General features: G+C 39.1%; 1 protein-coding gene across 1 annotated transcript in view; it reads left to right on the top strand.

Moving 5' to 3' along the window:
* The window catches only part of DERL1 (derlin 1), a gene marked incomplete in the record, with an annotated part of 727,712 nt that overhangs the window by 613,526 nt on the left and 96,693 nt on the right, over positions 1 to 17,493 (top strand). The window contains 1 exon segment of the mRNA XM_044066574.1: positions 5,948 to 6,058. Within this exon segment, the coding sequence (XP_043922509.1) occupies positions 5,948 to 6,058 (111 nt within the window).

Here is a 17,493-nt window from a genome sequence, read left to right as displayed (position 1 = left end):
ACTAGAAAATCTGATGCTGACAAATGGAAAAGATTCTGTGCCTGGAACCATTCTTTTGGGATGAGCACAGCAGAGCCCAATTTACCTCAGATTTTGAATACTTAACTGAGATGCTTCACAAGGGCCTGTCTTTTTCCTCTATTAAAATCCACGCTTTAGCTATTTCAGCTCACTATAACACAGAACCACCCCTCTTCTCTCATCCCCTGCTCAAGCAGTACCTCAGAGGGGCAAAGAACATGAGTCCACCCAAGAGAGCTACTCCTGCCTGGGACTTTAACTTTGTTGTGAAGAAGCTCACTCTGTCTTTTTTCGAGCCAGCTGCTACTGCAGACTTAAAAAATTTCTTTCTTGGAAAACAGCCTTCCTTTTAGCAATCACTTCAGCTAGAAGGATATCTGAATTACAGGCCCTTATGGCAGTGGAGCCTTTCGTCTTTCATGCGGACAGGGTATCTCTGAGGACCAATCCATCCTTCATGCCCAAGGTGGTTCCAGTGTGGCTCTTAATCAGTCCATTCATTTGCCAACCTTTCCCAATCCACAGAACAAAGGGGAATGGATTCTGCATTCCTTGGATGTGCACAGACAACTTAGATTCTACTTGGACAGGAATAAATCTCGAAGAAAATCTGAACAATTGCTGGCAGCATTTGCTGCAGGGGCAGAGGGGAAGGCTAATTCAAAACAAACCATTTCTAAATGGATAAGCCATTGCATTCATTTCTGCTACAAGCACAATGGAAAACCTATCCCCCCAGGGGATCAGATCTCACTCCACCAGGGCTGCATCTACTTCTGCAACCTTTCTCAGAGGTGTTCCTACTAGGGATATTCTAGAAGCTGCAACCTGGAGTTCTGTACATACTTTCACCAAGCATTATCATTTACCAATTTTCTCTACTTGCAGAGCTGGCTTTGCCACTGCTGTCTTGCAGGGCCTTACAACTGGTCCTAATGCTGTATAAACTCCTCCTCCCAACCATAGCTTTGGGAATCTACCCAAATGTAATGACTGCAACAGTGAAACACGAAGAGCATAGTATAGTTGTGTACACTTACCATAAATGTAGATGTTTGAGTGTATTCACTGTTGCAGTCCTGGTTACCCTCCCTCCAGCCCCCTAATTTTCTCTGGCTGTACCTCTACTTTCCTTTACTATGCTTAAAAGCCTTTTGGTGTATTTGCTTTTGGTTGGAGGTATATTTTTGTGTTTTTTAATTTTATTTGCTCTCCATTAAGGGGGCACCTGACATCTGGGGCAAGAAAAACTGATGTAATGGCATCGGATGCATGTTTTATACCCCTGACGTCCTGACGTCATGGAGGAAGAGACAGCAACCAATGCAGGGCAAAAGACTTTGTTAATCAGGCCGACTGAGGGCAACCTGCCAGCAGATTACCCAAATGTAACAAGAGGTTCCCCGGTTCGATTCTTGGCTGAGGTGCCTTCTGTGTGGAGTCTGCACGTCCTCCCTGTGTTCATGTGGGTTTCCTCCAGGTACTCCGGTTTCTTCACACATTCCAAAGACAATGCAGTAGGTTGATTGGACACTCTAAATTGGCCACAGGAGAGAGTATGCAAGTGAGAGTGTGGTGTCTAAGAACTGCCGCAGCAGGGCTAGCCACATGGCGGTGTAAACCTTAGCTCTAGATCATCTTCACTGTTGAAGTGACACCTTGATCTTATGTGTAATAATGGGAAAAAGGAGTTGTGGGTGGGTGGACTGATGGATTTATTTATTTATTGACATTTGATTACTGATAAAGCCCGGTTGGGTGGGAGCCCATTTTCAGTGGAAGCCTGAGGAGAAAAGCTCCAAAGTATTACAAAACATTTTAAGAGCTATAATTTTACAATTTTAAAAATAATACAAAAACATCTATGTTTTAAATAATTTTATCAAATGAGACATAATATGAAAACATTGGTTAAGAACAGATACAAGCTATAGAATGATGATTTAATATTTCTAGAAATGTTAGCAAGTTTATTCAGAAATTAAAGGTAAGTTAGTATAATGCAAACAAACTGGAATTGCAGTATTAAGGGAGAGAAAAGCAGGCTTATGATATATTTAGAGAGAAAGCTGGTAGGGGGGGTTTGATAGAAGTAAGGAAGTGAGTGAAGAAGGGAGAGTAAGGAGATGTAAGGTATGACTAGGTAATTGTTTACATTTAGGGGTATCGTTTTTCCTGATGTTGAGCAAGAACAGAGACAGCTTTTGACTAGGAAGTCTTTCAGAATGGTTTTGAAGGATGGGAGGAAGGGTGTTGACCTGATGGATACAGGAAAGGCATTCCAGGCCTTAGCAACATGGTACAAGTATAGACAATGCCCAGCAAATTTGATGAGTTTGTGGACAGACAGGTGTTTTTGGTGATTGGATCATAATGACCAGCTGTGAACATAATCGTGTAGAGTGTTTAGTGCTGGACAAACAGATGGATGCCGGATAATTTTATAGGTGATAAAAAGCTGGGTATATTTTAGTTGATAGGATAGTTCTAACCAATTTAGGCTTTTTACTGCTTTACAGTGGTGGGTTCCGAAAGGTGTATTTGCTGAAGTTGAGCATCTTTGTTATAGAATTGTTAAAGTTTTGATTTTTGTGATGCCTGGAGGCTAGATGGAAGTGCCATAATGTAGTTGTGGATCTTGGACATTTGGTTGAAAATTCCATCTTCTTCAATCACCATGTAGCAACAGTAGTCAGAAAATGCTTTTATTTACCACAGCTAATATCTAAAAGTATATCATCTAACTCAAGTAAAGTTAAGTTTGCATGCAGAGGAACAATACTTAGTTTGTATAGAGCACAGCAGCCTTTTTGGGATGTACCTTTCCAGACATATTAAGCAATTAGAAGGTTCCATGAAGAACTTTGTTGGCATAAATTACCAGAGCTACTAGGAAGGACTTGAAGTGCTATCCTTTTACTTGGTTGCTTATAGGCTGATGTAGGGTGATCTATGCCTTGCATGCTTTACCATTAGGGACCCCATCCTCCTTGATATCCTGTATCCACCATTAGGGACCCCATCCTCCTTGATATCCTGTATCTACCATTAGGAACCCCATCCTCCTTGATATCCTTTATCTTCACATGTCAAGTATTAGCCAATGCATACTCCACCTCTCGTGCCTGTAAATTTGCTCAGTGACTGACCTGCTTTGCCTTTCTTCAAAAGAACAGTATAGCATGAGAGTGGTATTGGCTGGGCATAAATAATCTTGTGACTTGTTTGCCTTATAGCAAGCTGGATGTGATCTCTAGATTTCTAGCGTGGCTTGGAGTCAGGTTATATGATGTTTGTTTCTATGGTGACCAAAAAATCATCACATTCTGGAAAGTCTCACCACTTTTTCTTTCCTAACATTCAGTGTTTATTGCAAAGGCAACAGGCATCACATCTCATCCTGAAGATTCCTTTGAGCATGACAAATTCCATCAGAAGTCAAGGGGGTTTATTACAAGGTAAGAGCCCCTTTGTTATCACAGCAGGAGCTTAGATGATACACTTGTCCCACTTAGTTGCCCCTCCTTTCTTGCATGGCCAATCTAACAAGGACATAGCCTAATATGTGCAAGTGCCCCCACAGTTAGTGTATTCCTGCCCAAAGGTGATGCATGCAACTACTTTAGTCATGCCATTATTTGTAGTTGCTTAGCAGGTAACAGCTGAAGCCTTCTCTGTTCTAACCCCCTTCGCAGATTATATTAAATATATAAAATCTGTATGTGGCTTTTAATGTAAAAAGTAATTCCTTGGCTAAGGTTATGAGGAGTTTTAATAACATAAGCTGCAAATTCCTCCATGCTGCTCCTTTTAATATCTAAATGATATTCACCTGCACCTCGTCCTAAATTTTCCTTTCACAGGGCTTAATTTTTAATAATTCACAAGGTTTTTTGGATGTCATTGAACTCATCAAAGCAATGTGCCATCATCCTAGTCTAGTAATTTTAAGTCATTGCACTTGCATGTGTTTGCTTGTTCTGTTTTCACTGTGGAATTCTTTCTGTCCTCCCTCTGCTATTTCAGGTCACTGAGTACCATCTTAGGCACTTGAGTATATCTTTCAATAACAGTTTGAAGTTGCTGACACAGTGCTAATGTGTCCTCAAAGATTTGGGCAACTCTTTCTTCCCCTTGATACAGAACATGAAGCTTCACTGGTTATGAGGATTTTCTGCCGTTTGTTTTACCAGTCTGTGAAAGGTAAAACATTTTCATTGTTGTTGATATGCATCAACAGAATAATCATTGTTCTTCCTGGTGATGTGGCCTTATCATCCCTTATACCAGACAGCTATTTGTCTTGGCATGGATAGAACTTTATAGTCATAGCTTTTGGAGGGACTATGTAGATTTGAAAGGTGAGGAACAAAGGCCCTGTTTGCTCAGCATATGGCATTTTTAGCTAGAATTTCCGGCCCAGCATCATAGAAATCCACTGCTGCAGGAATACGTTTGGGCCCTCTACCTTCTCCTGGAAGAACAAACAACCAATCATTGTTTGCTTCCCTATATTTTTCAGGCCTTCTAATCTTTGGAGGAGTGTTTTGGATGAGAAGAATTTAGTGTGATATTCCACTTCATTGGCCTTTAACATCATCTTCAGTTATGACCATCTCCAGGACCCCAGCTTTCCTGGCCAAGTTCACCAGGGTGGTATAGTGATCCAGGTACTACTGCTAAATACGTCTTTGAAGAGTAATGGTAGCATTATTTAATTTTAGCATCCATTTCTTATCAATCTACTCGACTGCATTGCACTGCTTCTGCAGATTCTCCTTCCACTTAAACTTATTGCTTAAATCCTGATTCCATACACATAGCCTGGGTCTCTGCCACTGTGGTACAACATGTCACATCTGGAGTCTCCAGATAAACATCATTTTGTTTTAGAATTCATGACTTAAATAGGAGTTTGCACCTTGAAAAGGTATGAAATAGCCAGCATGTTTAGCTGCTCACATTTATGGGTGAATGGCAATTTTAACTTAGTGAGCTGCAGCAAGTGAAATTAGTAATTTACAAATGGTTGTATGCATGAAAGTCGAGAAGAAAAATTGGTAATCATCTTCCAGCATAAAGGCTTCTAGCATAGGACTTAATCATTTAAATAAACTACAGAAGCTAACTTTACATCTGCATCTGTCTTTATATTAAAAGTTCCCAGAAGTGCATCGGTTTGTGTTGGTTGGAGGAGGGGGGCAGCAATAGCAGTCCACACTTCTGAAATCCTTTTCTGCTGTTGTCATTGTTTCAGCCCTGGGAGCAAGATCGGCTGTCTTACTAATACAGATAAAAATTTCTCTGTAGATCCACTGAGGGGTCCCTCAGCAGAGGAAAGACTTAGTGAAGTTCTCTTTCATACAACGCTCCACCCTGTTTGCTCAATTGAGAAAGCTTATCAGAGTGGTGGACCTTTTAGGGGTGTTACAAACAGAAAAATAGTTATAAGAAGCATTTTAAACACCCCTAATAACTTTAAATGCTTTCTGATGTTAATGATTTTTAGCAACCAGCATCCACTTTATTCAGTGGATGGGATCAAACAAGTGGGTAAGAGGGATTAGGTTTACATTTCTACTGTGGTATGTAACATCATGGCATGCATGTGTCCTTTGGCCTGGGAGCTGAAGACAAAAATCTAAATTGAAGGTTGCAGGGGGTTATATTCCTAGTCATACACCCCTGAGGACTTCCTCATAAATCTACTGGCATGGTAAGTAGCTGTCTGTTGTTTACATGTAGTTTATATTTTAATCTTCAAAGATGTTCATAGGTTTAATACATCTGTTATTCTTTGTGTCTTGAATCTTGAATTGGTTTTGTTGGTTTTGCATAGTGTTTATTTGTATTTCGCTTTAATAAGCTGGCTGAATATGAACATATTTTTACCTCACATGTATGTATTTATTTTTGTTTGATGCAGCATTGTCAATGAACTGATTGGAAATTTGGTTGGACACTTGTATTTCTTCTTGATGTTTAAATATCCAATGGACTTGGGAGGAAGCTCTTTTCTGACTACCCCACAGTTTTTGTAAGTACTTTTTCTCTGAAAGTTTGCACCATAGCTAGTAATTTTAATGGATTCACGGCCCACTTTATAGTCATGTCTTGCATTTCTGATATAATGAGAAGGACATTCACTATTTTACAATGAAATATTACTGTTAACTCTGTTAGTAATGAACCATAGCAAACTTAAATCTGTCACCCATTTGTCTGCAAGTGTTTGCCGTCTCTCTAAATTATTCCAGAAAACCCTTACAGTTGTAGAGTGGTACTTCAGTGTCTGTATGTTTTTTTAAAACCTTTATTGAATTATCACTTAAGACATAGGCAAACCTACATTTATGTAAAAGAAAACAAACTATATTAACATGTTCCTAGTTACAAACATAATGTTTTTTTTTTGTTTTTTTAATAGCTTATTATCAATCCAGCTTTACATAAATTGATCAATTCCTCCCTTCCATTAAGTCTCACTCCTCCAAAACATTATTCTGCATTTATTCTTCCCACAATTTCCATTTTTTGTATATAATTTGCTCTTACCCTTTTCCAGTTCCTTTGTCTACATTAAAATATTCAGTACTTCAAGTACAGTTAGTTGGTTTAGATTTTGATTTCCATTTTCTAGTAATTGCTCTTTTGGCAGCCACCAAAGTTGAACTTAACAAGTCCTTACTATGTCTAAGCAGTTCAGATCTTGTATCCCATCTCAAAAAAAAAAATAATTTCCTTAGGTACACCCATTTTCTCACCCAGTATTTCCGAAAGAGTATACTGTAGGGAATTTTTGAGGACTGTCAACTCATTACACTCCCAAAACATATCTTTCCAGTTACCTTTTTCTTCCCCATCACACCTTCAGAATTTGCCAGCTACCTGCCAGAAATTCTTTGGAGTCTGCATGGGGTATAAAATACCTATGCAAACACTTCCAAGCAAAAATCGTAAACGTAGACTTTGTTACATACTTGGGAGCCATAAATATGTCCTCTTGTTTCCTTGTGAATTGCTTATCCAGTCTTTCTTCCTAATCTTTCTAACCTCCTCTGATTGATTCCTTGTTATCATGCAATAATTTGTATGCCCTATTAATGATCCTTTTAACAGCAGCTTCTGTTCTAGATTCGTCTAAAAACTCTACCAGAGCAGGTCTTTCACATAGGATTCACCCACCCTTTTTTCTTTGCTTATACTCATGCAAGTAAGTGTTCAGTTCGAAAAATGTTAAAATGTGTTTCTAATTATGTGCATTATTAGTCTGTCTACCTGCATGTCCATGATGTAATAGCTAGGTGTTACATGTGTAAATGTCTGTGAAAATAGTCTGTATGTTGTCTGCACATTGAGTCCGGAGACACAGCATTTCGTTCAGTTTTTGCACTTGTGTGATTTCTCAATGGCAATAAAGTTTACTTTGACTTTGATACTCTGACATCAGTACCTGATGGGCGGAAGGCAGTCTCTAACTTAAAGTCCAAATGTCTTCTTGGCCTCTTCCCATCTATTACCCTTCCCTCTCTAGTTATTTGATCCCAATACTGTGGTCCCTTTGCCAGTTTTCTCCATTAAATTCCAGCTCCCTCTTGCCTATTCTCTGCACTCCTAAGCATAAAAAAATCTCCCTTCTCATGTTGGCTTAGTTTTTAGAATATTCTCTGCTACTTTATGTACATAATATTCTGTATTTGTGTTATTCACCTTAAGGATCTGCATCCAAAATCTCACCCACTCCTTATTTCTTGCCCCCCCCCCCATTTGTCATCATCCCTTGCACTTTGATTATAGCTTTCTACTTGTGATAGGTATATGAGCCTTAGCCATGTAGCTCTAAAAATCTTCTTCAAATCAGGTAATCCTAAATTATTGCCTTCTGTTGGAAGGATCAGCTTATCCCATTTTACCCTTGCCTTCTTCCCCTCACAGGTAAATTTCCTTAAACTCTATATAATTATTGTCCACAACTTTTTCTCTGATTAATAACAGAAAACAAAATAACTGTGCTTCAGTTCAACTCGATATAATGTAACCAGCACTTCTGAAACACAACGGCACCACCACAGTCCCCAAAACATGCAATTCCACTACACGAAAACTGTAGAACCAGCACTAAATTTATTCCACTCAGTAAAATGTTAAGTGCTTTCACTCACTTAAATTGTGAGCTTCTTCAGAACAATTACTCACTTGAGCAAACAGTTTAAACGCCTAAAATGGCGCCAACAATTTTAAAAGCAGTCAACCATTCTTAAAGTAACAAAACAATGATAAATGAATAAATATAAAATTAATATAAAAATATGTATTGACATACATAATATGAATAATACACATAAATATTCATCTTCTTCTATCCAAAAGAGGTTTGATTGATATAAAATCATTTAATCCAGGGGGGATGTTAGCATCTGTAAAGAACTGCCACCATATTTCCCTACATGCCAAAACGTTCTTAATATCACCCCCTAGGGTCAGGGATAATATTTTCCAAAATAGCAAAAGTGAATTTGTGTTCAATTCTATATTTCTCCACATGCCTATACAGTGCATTTTTGTTGTCCTTCGTCCTGATACTATATAGGTGGGCATAAATCCTCTTCTTAAAACACCGCTCTGTCTTACCTATGTAGTATCCAGGACATTCCGTGCATTTAGCCAAATATATCACATATCTGGTTGCACAATTCCCTTTCACAAACTTAATCTTAGTTCTGTTAATATTGTCCAAAACCAGTCCCTCACTTTCATTTATAACTTGGCATTAATTACATTGTCCACATTTTGTAGTGTGTTTAACACCATTCTCTACTCCCCTATTCCTGAAACCATGCTCCAAATATCCTTTGATGTTCCTTCCCATTTTATATACAAATGAGGGTTTCAAGCCTACGACTACTTTAATTTCTTCATCTACCACAAGAATATTCCACATATTGGAAATGATTTCCTTAATATTGTTTGTGTAGGGACCATACTCTACTACGCATGCTCTCTTAAAACTTTTCAAAGTTGTCTCTTTCTTAGTATTAGGCATATTCCCTTTGACCCCAGCTCCCAATAATGGAACATATTTATTACCCCTTTCACTCAGTACATATTTCCTCACATCTTCCATCATCTCTGTTTGATAATTTCTATCTAAAAATAAACTGGTAATAAAATTTAACTCGTCAACAACGTCTTCATAATTTGAAGTCATTCTAATAGCTCTTACACATTGCCCCTTAAAAAATGTTGTACTTCATTTTTCTCGGATGATTACTCGCATATTCTATGTAGGAATTAGTATACGTGCTCTTTCTATAAATTTTCGATTGAAACTCATTTAACCCATCAAATACATAGGTGTCCAAATAGGGAACCCCTGTAGAACTACTTGTAAGTGTAAACTTTAAATAATTATTGCTATTATTGATATACTGCATAAACTGAGACTATCACCGTCCCCTTCCCACAAAATATATATATCGTCTAGAAATCTAGAATAGTATCGAATGTCTTTGAAAAATTCACTACCAAAAATGACTGAATTCTCCCAATCAAGCATAACCAAATTGGCATATATGGGGGCACAAGCTGCCCCCATAGCTACCCCCTTGGTTTGCCTGAAGAACTCCCCATCATAGTAGATTTAATTGTGTTCTAAAACTATAGACATTAACTCCATCACTAGACAAATTGTATCCCATTCAAGATCACTGTACTTCCTAATACTGTTTTGGGAGGCTTCCATCCCTTCTTGTTTGGGAATGCTGGAAAACAAATCTACCACATCGATAGAAATGTATGTAAGATTGGATTTCCAGCTATCAGTTGGATAATTTTCCAAAAACTGCCAAGAATCTTTAACCATATGTTCCACTTTACCATAAATATGTTTCAATTTAGTGTCTACAACTCCTAATGGGAAAGTTTTAGACCTACTCCCAGATATAATGGGTCTGAAAGGCGGATTGCTTACACTCTTATGAGTTTTAGGTATCCCTACTAACGTGGTAAGTTGTGGAAATTCCACCTTCATAAATCTGTACGTGTCCTCTGTTATTCTTCTATCTATAAGAAACTCCACTATATGCAGATCTATTCTTCTGTATGCAATATTGATTTCATTTAGGGATAATATCTCATAATTTCCTGATGTATGTAAGATATCATACATTCTCATGTTATACTCTGAACTATCAAATATCACAATACCGCCCCCCTTATCGGGTTTCATTACCCTAATATCATTATTGTTGCTTAGTTCCTTTAGTGTGTATACCATTCAGATTTGGTAAGATTACTCTTAACTTTCTTATTTCTCATATTCTGTAATTGATAAATTTCTCTTGTAACTATATTATCAAATAATTGAACAGTAGGGTGCGTAATCGGAATAAAGTTACTTTTTTCTTTAATTTATTTTTATTCATTACATCGGCTTCACTATTTCTAAATAGTAAGCCTAAGTTGAGTCTCCTAATAAATAATTTGAATTCATTTAAACAGTCAACCAACTTAAAACACCCTGTGGGAATATATTTCATCCCTTTAGATAATACATCAAAATGAATCTTGTTAATAGGAAATTGTGTGTAATTGTATATTTTAAAATTGTTGTACTGTAAAACTGGTCCATCAACCTCTATTCCACTTTTGTTTTTGTCTAATTCTCCATCATTAACATCCTTTAATATACTACTAATGTTTAATAATTGTGTCCCTTCTTTCTCCATTTTCTCCCCCTTGTCCATTCTTTGTGTTCTCCATCCTTCGTTTCCCTGTAAAAATTTGAATTATAAACATTATCTCCATGTGATTGCTGACTATCCAACTTGTTTGTCCTTTCATCCAATTGCCTTCCTATACTTCTAAAAGTATGTGCGGATGGACTCAAGTGTTTCGTCTCACCCCAAGTGTATGATATACCCTTACTGTATTGTTCAGTATCTCTTTGTATTTTTTTACACTTCTTTTCATATATCTTTTTAGTTTTTTGTTCCGCTAATTCAAATTGTTTAACATATAATCTTTCCCATTGAGGAAACATCAGGTCCCTAATAATAATTTCATTTAGCTGTTCCACTTCATTCATCAATTTACATAATTTTTCATCATTACATTTAATCAATAAATTCATATACTGCATTCCAAACGAGTCAAATAACTTAGTAACTTCATTTTTGTTAACTGATAAATCGACACCCATAGGTGTCTTAAAAAATCTTAAACCCATCGGAACAATGTGAATATCTATACTTTTAGAAAGATATGCGTTATCAAGTTTGACAGAGTTAATAATATTTAACTTTTTCCCCATGGAATAAATAAGATCTTTTAAAGTTCCTTTTATATTACGAGGGTCATAATTTTCATTCGTGTTGACATTCCATACACCATCAAAAACAAAGTTACGTTCCAAAAATGTTTTTAATTGACCACGCGTATTCACATCATTTACATTCTTTTTCTCAAGTGCAATACCATCAGTTACAGTACCTTTAGTGGCCGCTTGTGTATTACCATAGGTTTGCATGGTTTGTTTCCTTTTGGGCTTGGCACCAGTCCGGATTGCTTCTTCAAGATGATTGTTAAACGAAAAGTCAAATGTAAAATCGTTGGATGCAGCCTTACTGTGACCATGTTCATTTCCATGTGGCTGCATCGGTAAATCAATATCCCCCGAATTTCTAAGTATTTGCCCATTCGGTGTATCCAGTGATGATGTAACCACAGAGCTGCTCCTATTATACACCAACTCGCCATCCACACTCCGTCTACTTGTGTTTTGCGAACTGTGTTGGAGCAAAGCCCTTTCGGGTGCTAATTTCAAACAGATCCCATCACCAATTTGCTGACCCTCATTGGTGCCTTTATGCACTCGACTATCGTGTGTGTTGAATAGGGATAACAACTTGCTCACATCGCCCCTCAATAAGGATACTTCCGACTGAAGTCTCCTAATCTCGTCTGACTTGATGGGCGAAGGCATGTTTATATTAGGCGGTGCAGAATCCATCAGGCCAATAACAGAAAACAAAATAACTGTGCTTCAGTTCAACTCTATATAATGTAACCACCACTTCTGAAACACAACGGCACCACCACAGTCCCCAAAACAAGCAATTCCACTACACAAAAACTGTAGAACCAGCACTAAGTTTATTCCACTCATTAAATGTTAAGCGGTTAGTGGTTACATTTTCTCTGATTGATGAAAGTATGCCTGGCCTGTAAGTACAACTAAAGGGGCTAAAAACATTTTCTTTGCTTGTATCCCTGCTATCCGTATCCATAAACAAGAGCTTCCAGTTTCTCTGTTATTGTGTTGTCTTTTTGTTTAGTTTCTTCCCACATAGATTTAGCTACTATAACAGAATCCTTTTTAATCCATACTCCTATTTCATTTTATCACGTCCTCATAAATATGGGTATTGCTGGACAAATTCACGTGTGAGTACATAGTCTACAGTTATTGTTTTATCTTCATTAATTTTATTTCCTGAAAAGACTTGAAACTGTCTTAAGATGTTCCACAGCAATGAGATGTCTTTTTGGTTTTATAATATACAAAATAGTATTGTCTGCAAATAGTCAACTTTTCTTGAGTACCATATCAATTTTATCCTTGAATTTTGGAGTCCCTTATTTTCTTTGCCAGTTGGTGTAAATATAAATCAAATAAAGGGGAAAGAGAGCACCCCTACCTGTTTTTTTCTGTATAGACGCAACTTGTAAATGAGTAACCGTCCCACTTTGTTTCGCCTCTGATCCCTCATATACCCTCCTAAATTAACCTTATCATTGTGTCAGGGAATGCTAATGCTTCCATTGCCTTATTTATAAAATCCCAGCCTTCTCTTTTAAATGCTTTTTCTTCATCAAGACCCACCAACAACAGTGGTATTTTCTTGTACTCTGCTTCCCTCTGGATCATCATTGTTCTGTTAATGTTGCCAAATGTTTGTGTCCCCTCCACAAAACTGCATTGATTCACTTCTCTCAATTTTGTCAACACCTTTGCCAATCTTTTAGCTGTTGTAAACATAACCACTTTATAGTCAAGGTGTATGAATGTCCATTCTTATGCTTGCTTTTTTCCAAATGCATCACCTGTAGTATTGCTGTTTACACACATTTCTTAATGTAATTCAATACTCTCTTCTTTTTGTCTATATCTGAGGCCATTCATGTTCCAAAATAATATAGAGTAGCCATTATGATAAGATGTTATTATTATCATATATTATGTAAACAACTTTTTTAAATGTTTGATCTGAAGATGTTCTTCGTGTTTCACTGTTGTAGTCATTACATTTGGGTAATCTGCTTGTAGGTTGCCTCTCAGTCGGCCTGATTAACAAAGTCTTGGGTCCTGCGTCGGTTGCTGTCTCTTCTTGCATGATGTCAGGTCGCCAGGGATATAAAACATGCAGCCGACGTCATTACATCAGTCTTTCTTGCCATGCGGTGCCCGAAACAGAAGCAGTTCACAAGTGCCGGTTGGCTGACTCCTGAAATTGTCTTTTTCGAGTTTCAGAACCGAAGTCTTTAACATAAAGCGAAGTACCCCATTGGGGAAACTTTTTCTTGCTCCTTAACGATATCAGTAAAAGTTAATAATTGCATTACTTGTGGAAAGCAAATACCTCATAAAGATTTTCATTCGCACTGTATTCCTTGCCTAGGCCCTGACCACGATCTACCTTGCTGTTGGTTTTGTGCTTTATTTAATCAGCACACTATCCGTCGTCGGTATATGTTTGCCTCTAAATAGTTTGGTTCTCTGTTTAATTATGCAGAAATGTCGTCTGTTAACCATCTGACTACCAGGATTCTGAAAAAAATGCAAAGATAGACAGACAGGCCGCCGAGGTCCAAAACTGCCGACGATGCTTCTCCTAAGCCAGTCGCCAGTTCGTTGGCACTCAGTGAGGCGCTTTCGCAGCCCCTGATACCCGCTACTTCTGATTCGCAGGCCTCTACTGAGACCCATTCGGAGTCCGGTATGCCGCAAGATACTTATGGAACCCGTGGATGTCTCTACCTTGGATGGGTCCAGAGCTGCTGTGTAGGCACCCGCTTCTGAGGGTATATTCAGGCCTACGGACTTGCGTATTAAATCGACGCCTCCTTCATTACTAAGGCCTAAATCTCGATCCATGTCTAAAAAACCGACGCCCAGACCACATGCTCAGGCCCCTATGTCTAAAAAACAAATGATAAAAATGGCTGAAGATCTAATTACTCTAATCAGGAATAGTCAACCCTTCCCTCTAAGAGGCCTAGGGCTGAGCTTGATTATGAATCTTCTGATCAGGATTCTATTTCTTCTGACTCTTCTGATGACCTGGATTTGTCTTTACCTACTTATGAGGATTCTGATGCAGAGGATTCTATTCCCACTGCTTCCCCTCCTGAGGATTTTTCTTTTGGGAAACCTTACATACTTTAAGGGAGCATTTTCACTGGGAAAGCCAGGAATTTTTTGATTCAAAAAAGAGGCTTAGGGTTTTCCTTCTTCTACCTCACCATAGGCCTTTGCCTATTCCTCCTGTACTAGACATTGTTGATGTTTTCTCGGAATCCAATTTGGCCCCCGATTCCCTGCCTCCTGCTGCTAGTAAACCTGACAGATACTACAGGGTTCCTGAGTCCCACAAGTTCCTTTTCAAAAATCCTATTGCAGATCCAGAGATGGTTTCTCAGGGGCCCAAGGGCATTAAGGCTTCTACTGCTAAAAATCCTACCCCTTCTAATAGAGACTCCAGGGCGCTGGATAGATGGAGCAAAAAGGTTGATACTTCAGCAACCTTGGCAATCAGAGCTTTAAACTGCCAATTTCATTGTTAAAATATCAGCAACATGTCATTGGACTGCTTAAACAGAAAATGATGTTGATTCCTGACTGTGTGGAAAATAAAGATTTACAGGACTTAATGCATTCTGCTGAACAAGTTGGAAAACGTACTTTGCATTGTGGTTTTGATTCTTTAGAGGCCTCTTGCAGGGCTGCTGTTACCGGGTCTGTGCTTAGAAGGTATGCTTGGCTTAAGGAGCAATCTTTGCCTGATCATGTTAAAGCTAAATTGTTGGATACTCCTTTACATCAGGGCCGCCGGATTGGCAATAAGGCTGAAGAAGTTCTTAAAAAGATGGAAGATAAAGCTAAATCTTTGCAAACTGTTAAAGATTTTTTACAAGTGCAACCTCCTAGATTTAGTAGGCACTGGCCTACTAAGAATTGTTCCTTTCCAGCCCCATCCAGGTCTTCTCAAGCCAAACCCAGACACAGCAAAAAAAAACAGGGTTCAGTCCCAGGGGACTCTCAGAACTAAGCAGTAGGGGACCTCCACTTCCAAATCTGGGAATAACAAGACCACCCCCTATGGTAAACAGACTTCCTTTTAAAATTTCCAAGCACTTATCTTCTGACCGCCACTTTTGGGGGAAAGATTGCTCTTCATGCAAAGAACTGGGAATTCATAACCCAGGACAAATGGGTTTTAAATATAGTGTCCCAGGGATACAGATTTCATTTCCACACGTTGCCAGCACCAAATTGGTGGCCGGACCTGCCCCCAAATCAGTGGGCAGAGGCTCAACAACAAGTACTTTCTCTCTTAAGCATGGGGGCTATTCAGCTGGTACCAGAAGAGGAAAAGGGACAAGGTTTCTACTCCAGACTGTTCCTGGTACCCAGAAAAGACAAATCATGGCGTCCAATCCTGGACCTATCTACTCTTAAACACCTTTCTGGAGATTCCAAATATTAAGATGCTGACTCTTCACCAATTACTTCCTATGCTAGGCAAAGATGCCTGGTTGGCAACACTAGATTTAAAAGAAGCATTACCTGCACATCCCAATCAGGGAGTCTTGCAGAAAATACCTACATTTCAAAGCAGGCTACATGCATTATCAGTTCTCTGCACTGCCCTTTGGCTGGTCTACTGCGCCCAGGGTATTCACAAAGTGCCTGACTCCAGTTATTGCATTTTGCAGGCAAAGAAGTATTCAAATATATCCATACCTGGACGATTGTCTAATTCAGGCAGAAAGACAGGACATACTTTTGAATCATCTGTAAAAAGGGTTCTAACTTGTCTGGGATACACCATAAACGAAAAGAAATCACAACTGGTACCCTCTCAACAAATTACATTCCTGGGAGCAAGCTTGAATACAACTTCCCAGATAGCTTACCTCATGCCAGAAAAGCAAATTCATTTGATAACCTATTTCAGACAAGTGGCCACAAAAACCCTGCTATCTGCAAGAATGACAAATGCTGCAAGCCTTGGGGTTCATGGCCTCCTGCATTCTTCTAATTCCATATGCAAGACTGCATATGAGGAAACTACAGTGGTATCTAAAAGGCCTATGGAGTCAACATTCTTACAGCCTAGAAACAATGATTCCTATCATACCTTGCCTATGCCTAGAGTTCCTCTGGTGGGCAAAGGCCTGCCACCAAAACAAGGGACTACCATTCACACTACCCCCGCCACCCAAACCCTAACAGATGCATCAGACTATGCATGGGGGGCTCACCTGGTAAGGAAGTGCATTCAGGGCAAATGGAACCCAAGTCAAATGCACCTACATATCAATCAAAAAGAAATGCTAGCTGTACAGAATGCTCTGTCAGCCTTCAAGGACTACATCCATCCAGGACAACTAATGGTAAAGACGGACAATACCATGGTTATGTGCTACATAAACAAGCAGGGGGGTACACATTCCTACCCCCTCTGCAGACTAGCCATGGCATTGTGGAACACAGCCTTGAGCTACCAAGTGCACCTCCAAGCTCAATTCCTGCCAGGAAAATTAAATATACTGGTAGATGGACTAAGCAGAAACCTCATGGACCCACATGAGTGGAAACTGGAACCAAGGATTTTCAACATGTTGACAAGTGAATGGGGGAGCGCAGACCTAGACCTATTTGCCTCCCGCACAACTACCAATTGGACAAGTTTTGCACAAGGACTCCCCACAAACAAGCCTGGAAAGTGGATGCTCTGTCCTTCAGCTGGAAATATATATCAGTCTACGCCTTCCCCCTGCTGCCTCTGCTCTTCAAAGTTCTACTAAAAATCAAACAGGACAAACCAAGGATGATTTTGATTGCTCCAGACTGGCCGCGCCAACACTGGTACCCCCTCCTGCGCAGTGTGTCACAGTTCTCTCCATGGCACCTGCCTCAGACCCCTTTCCTGCTGTCTCAGCAGGAGAACCAGATTCTGCACCCTCACCTTCCAACATTGAACCTTGCAGCCTGGCTAATTACTTAAACTCACCCTTATCATCCCTCAGCAAACCTGTGATGGATGTCATCTTAGAGGCAAGGAGGCTTAGTACTAGAAAATCTTATTGTGAAAAATGGAAAAGATTATGTGCCTGGAACCAATCTCAAGGGATGAGCACAGCAGCGCCCAATTTACCTCAGATTTTGCAATACTTAACTGAGATGCT

The sequence above is a fragment of the Protopterus annectens genome, chromosome 3.part1 (assembly GCF_019279795.1).
Source record: "Protopterus annectens isolate FY-2018-M chromosome 3.part1, PAN1.0, whole genome shotgun sequence".
In the NCBI taxonomy this organism is placed as follows: domain Eukaryota; kingdom Metazoa; phylum Chordata; order Ceratodontiformes; family Protopteridae; genus Protopterus; species Protopterus annectens.
This window is presented reverse-complemented; position numbering and strand designations above follow the sequence as displayed.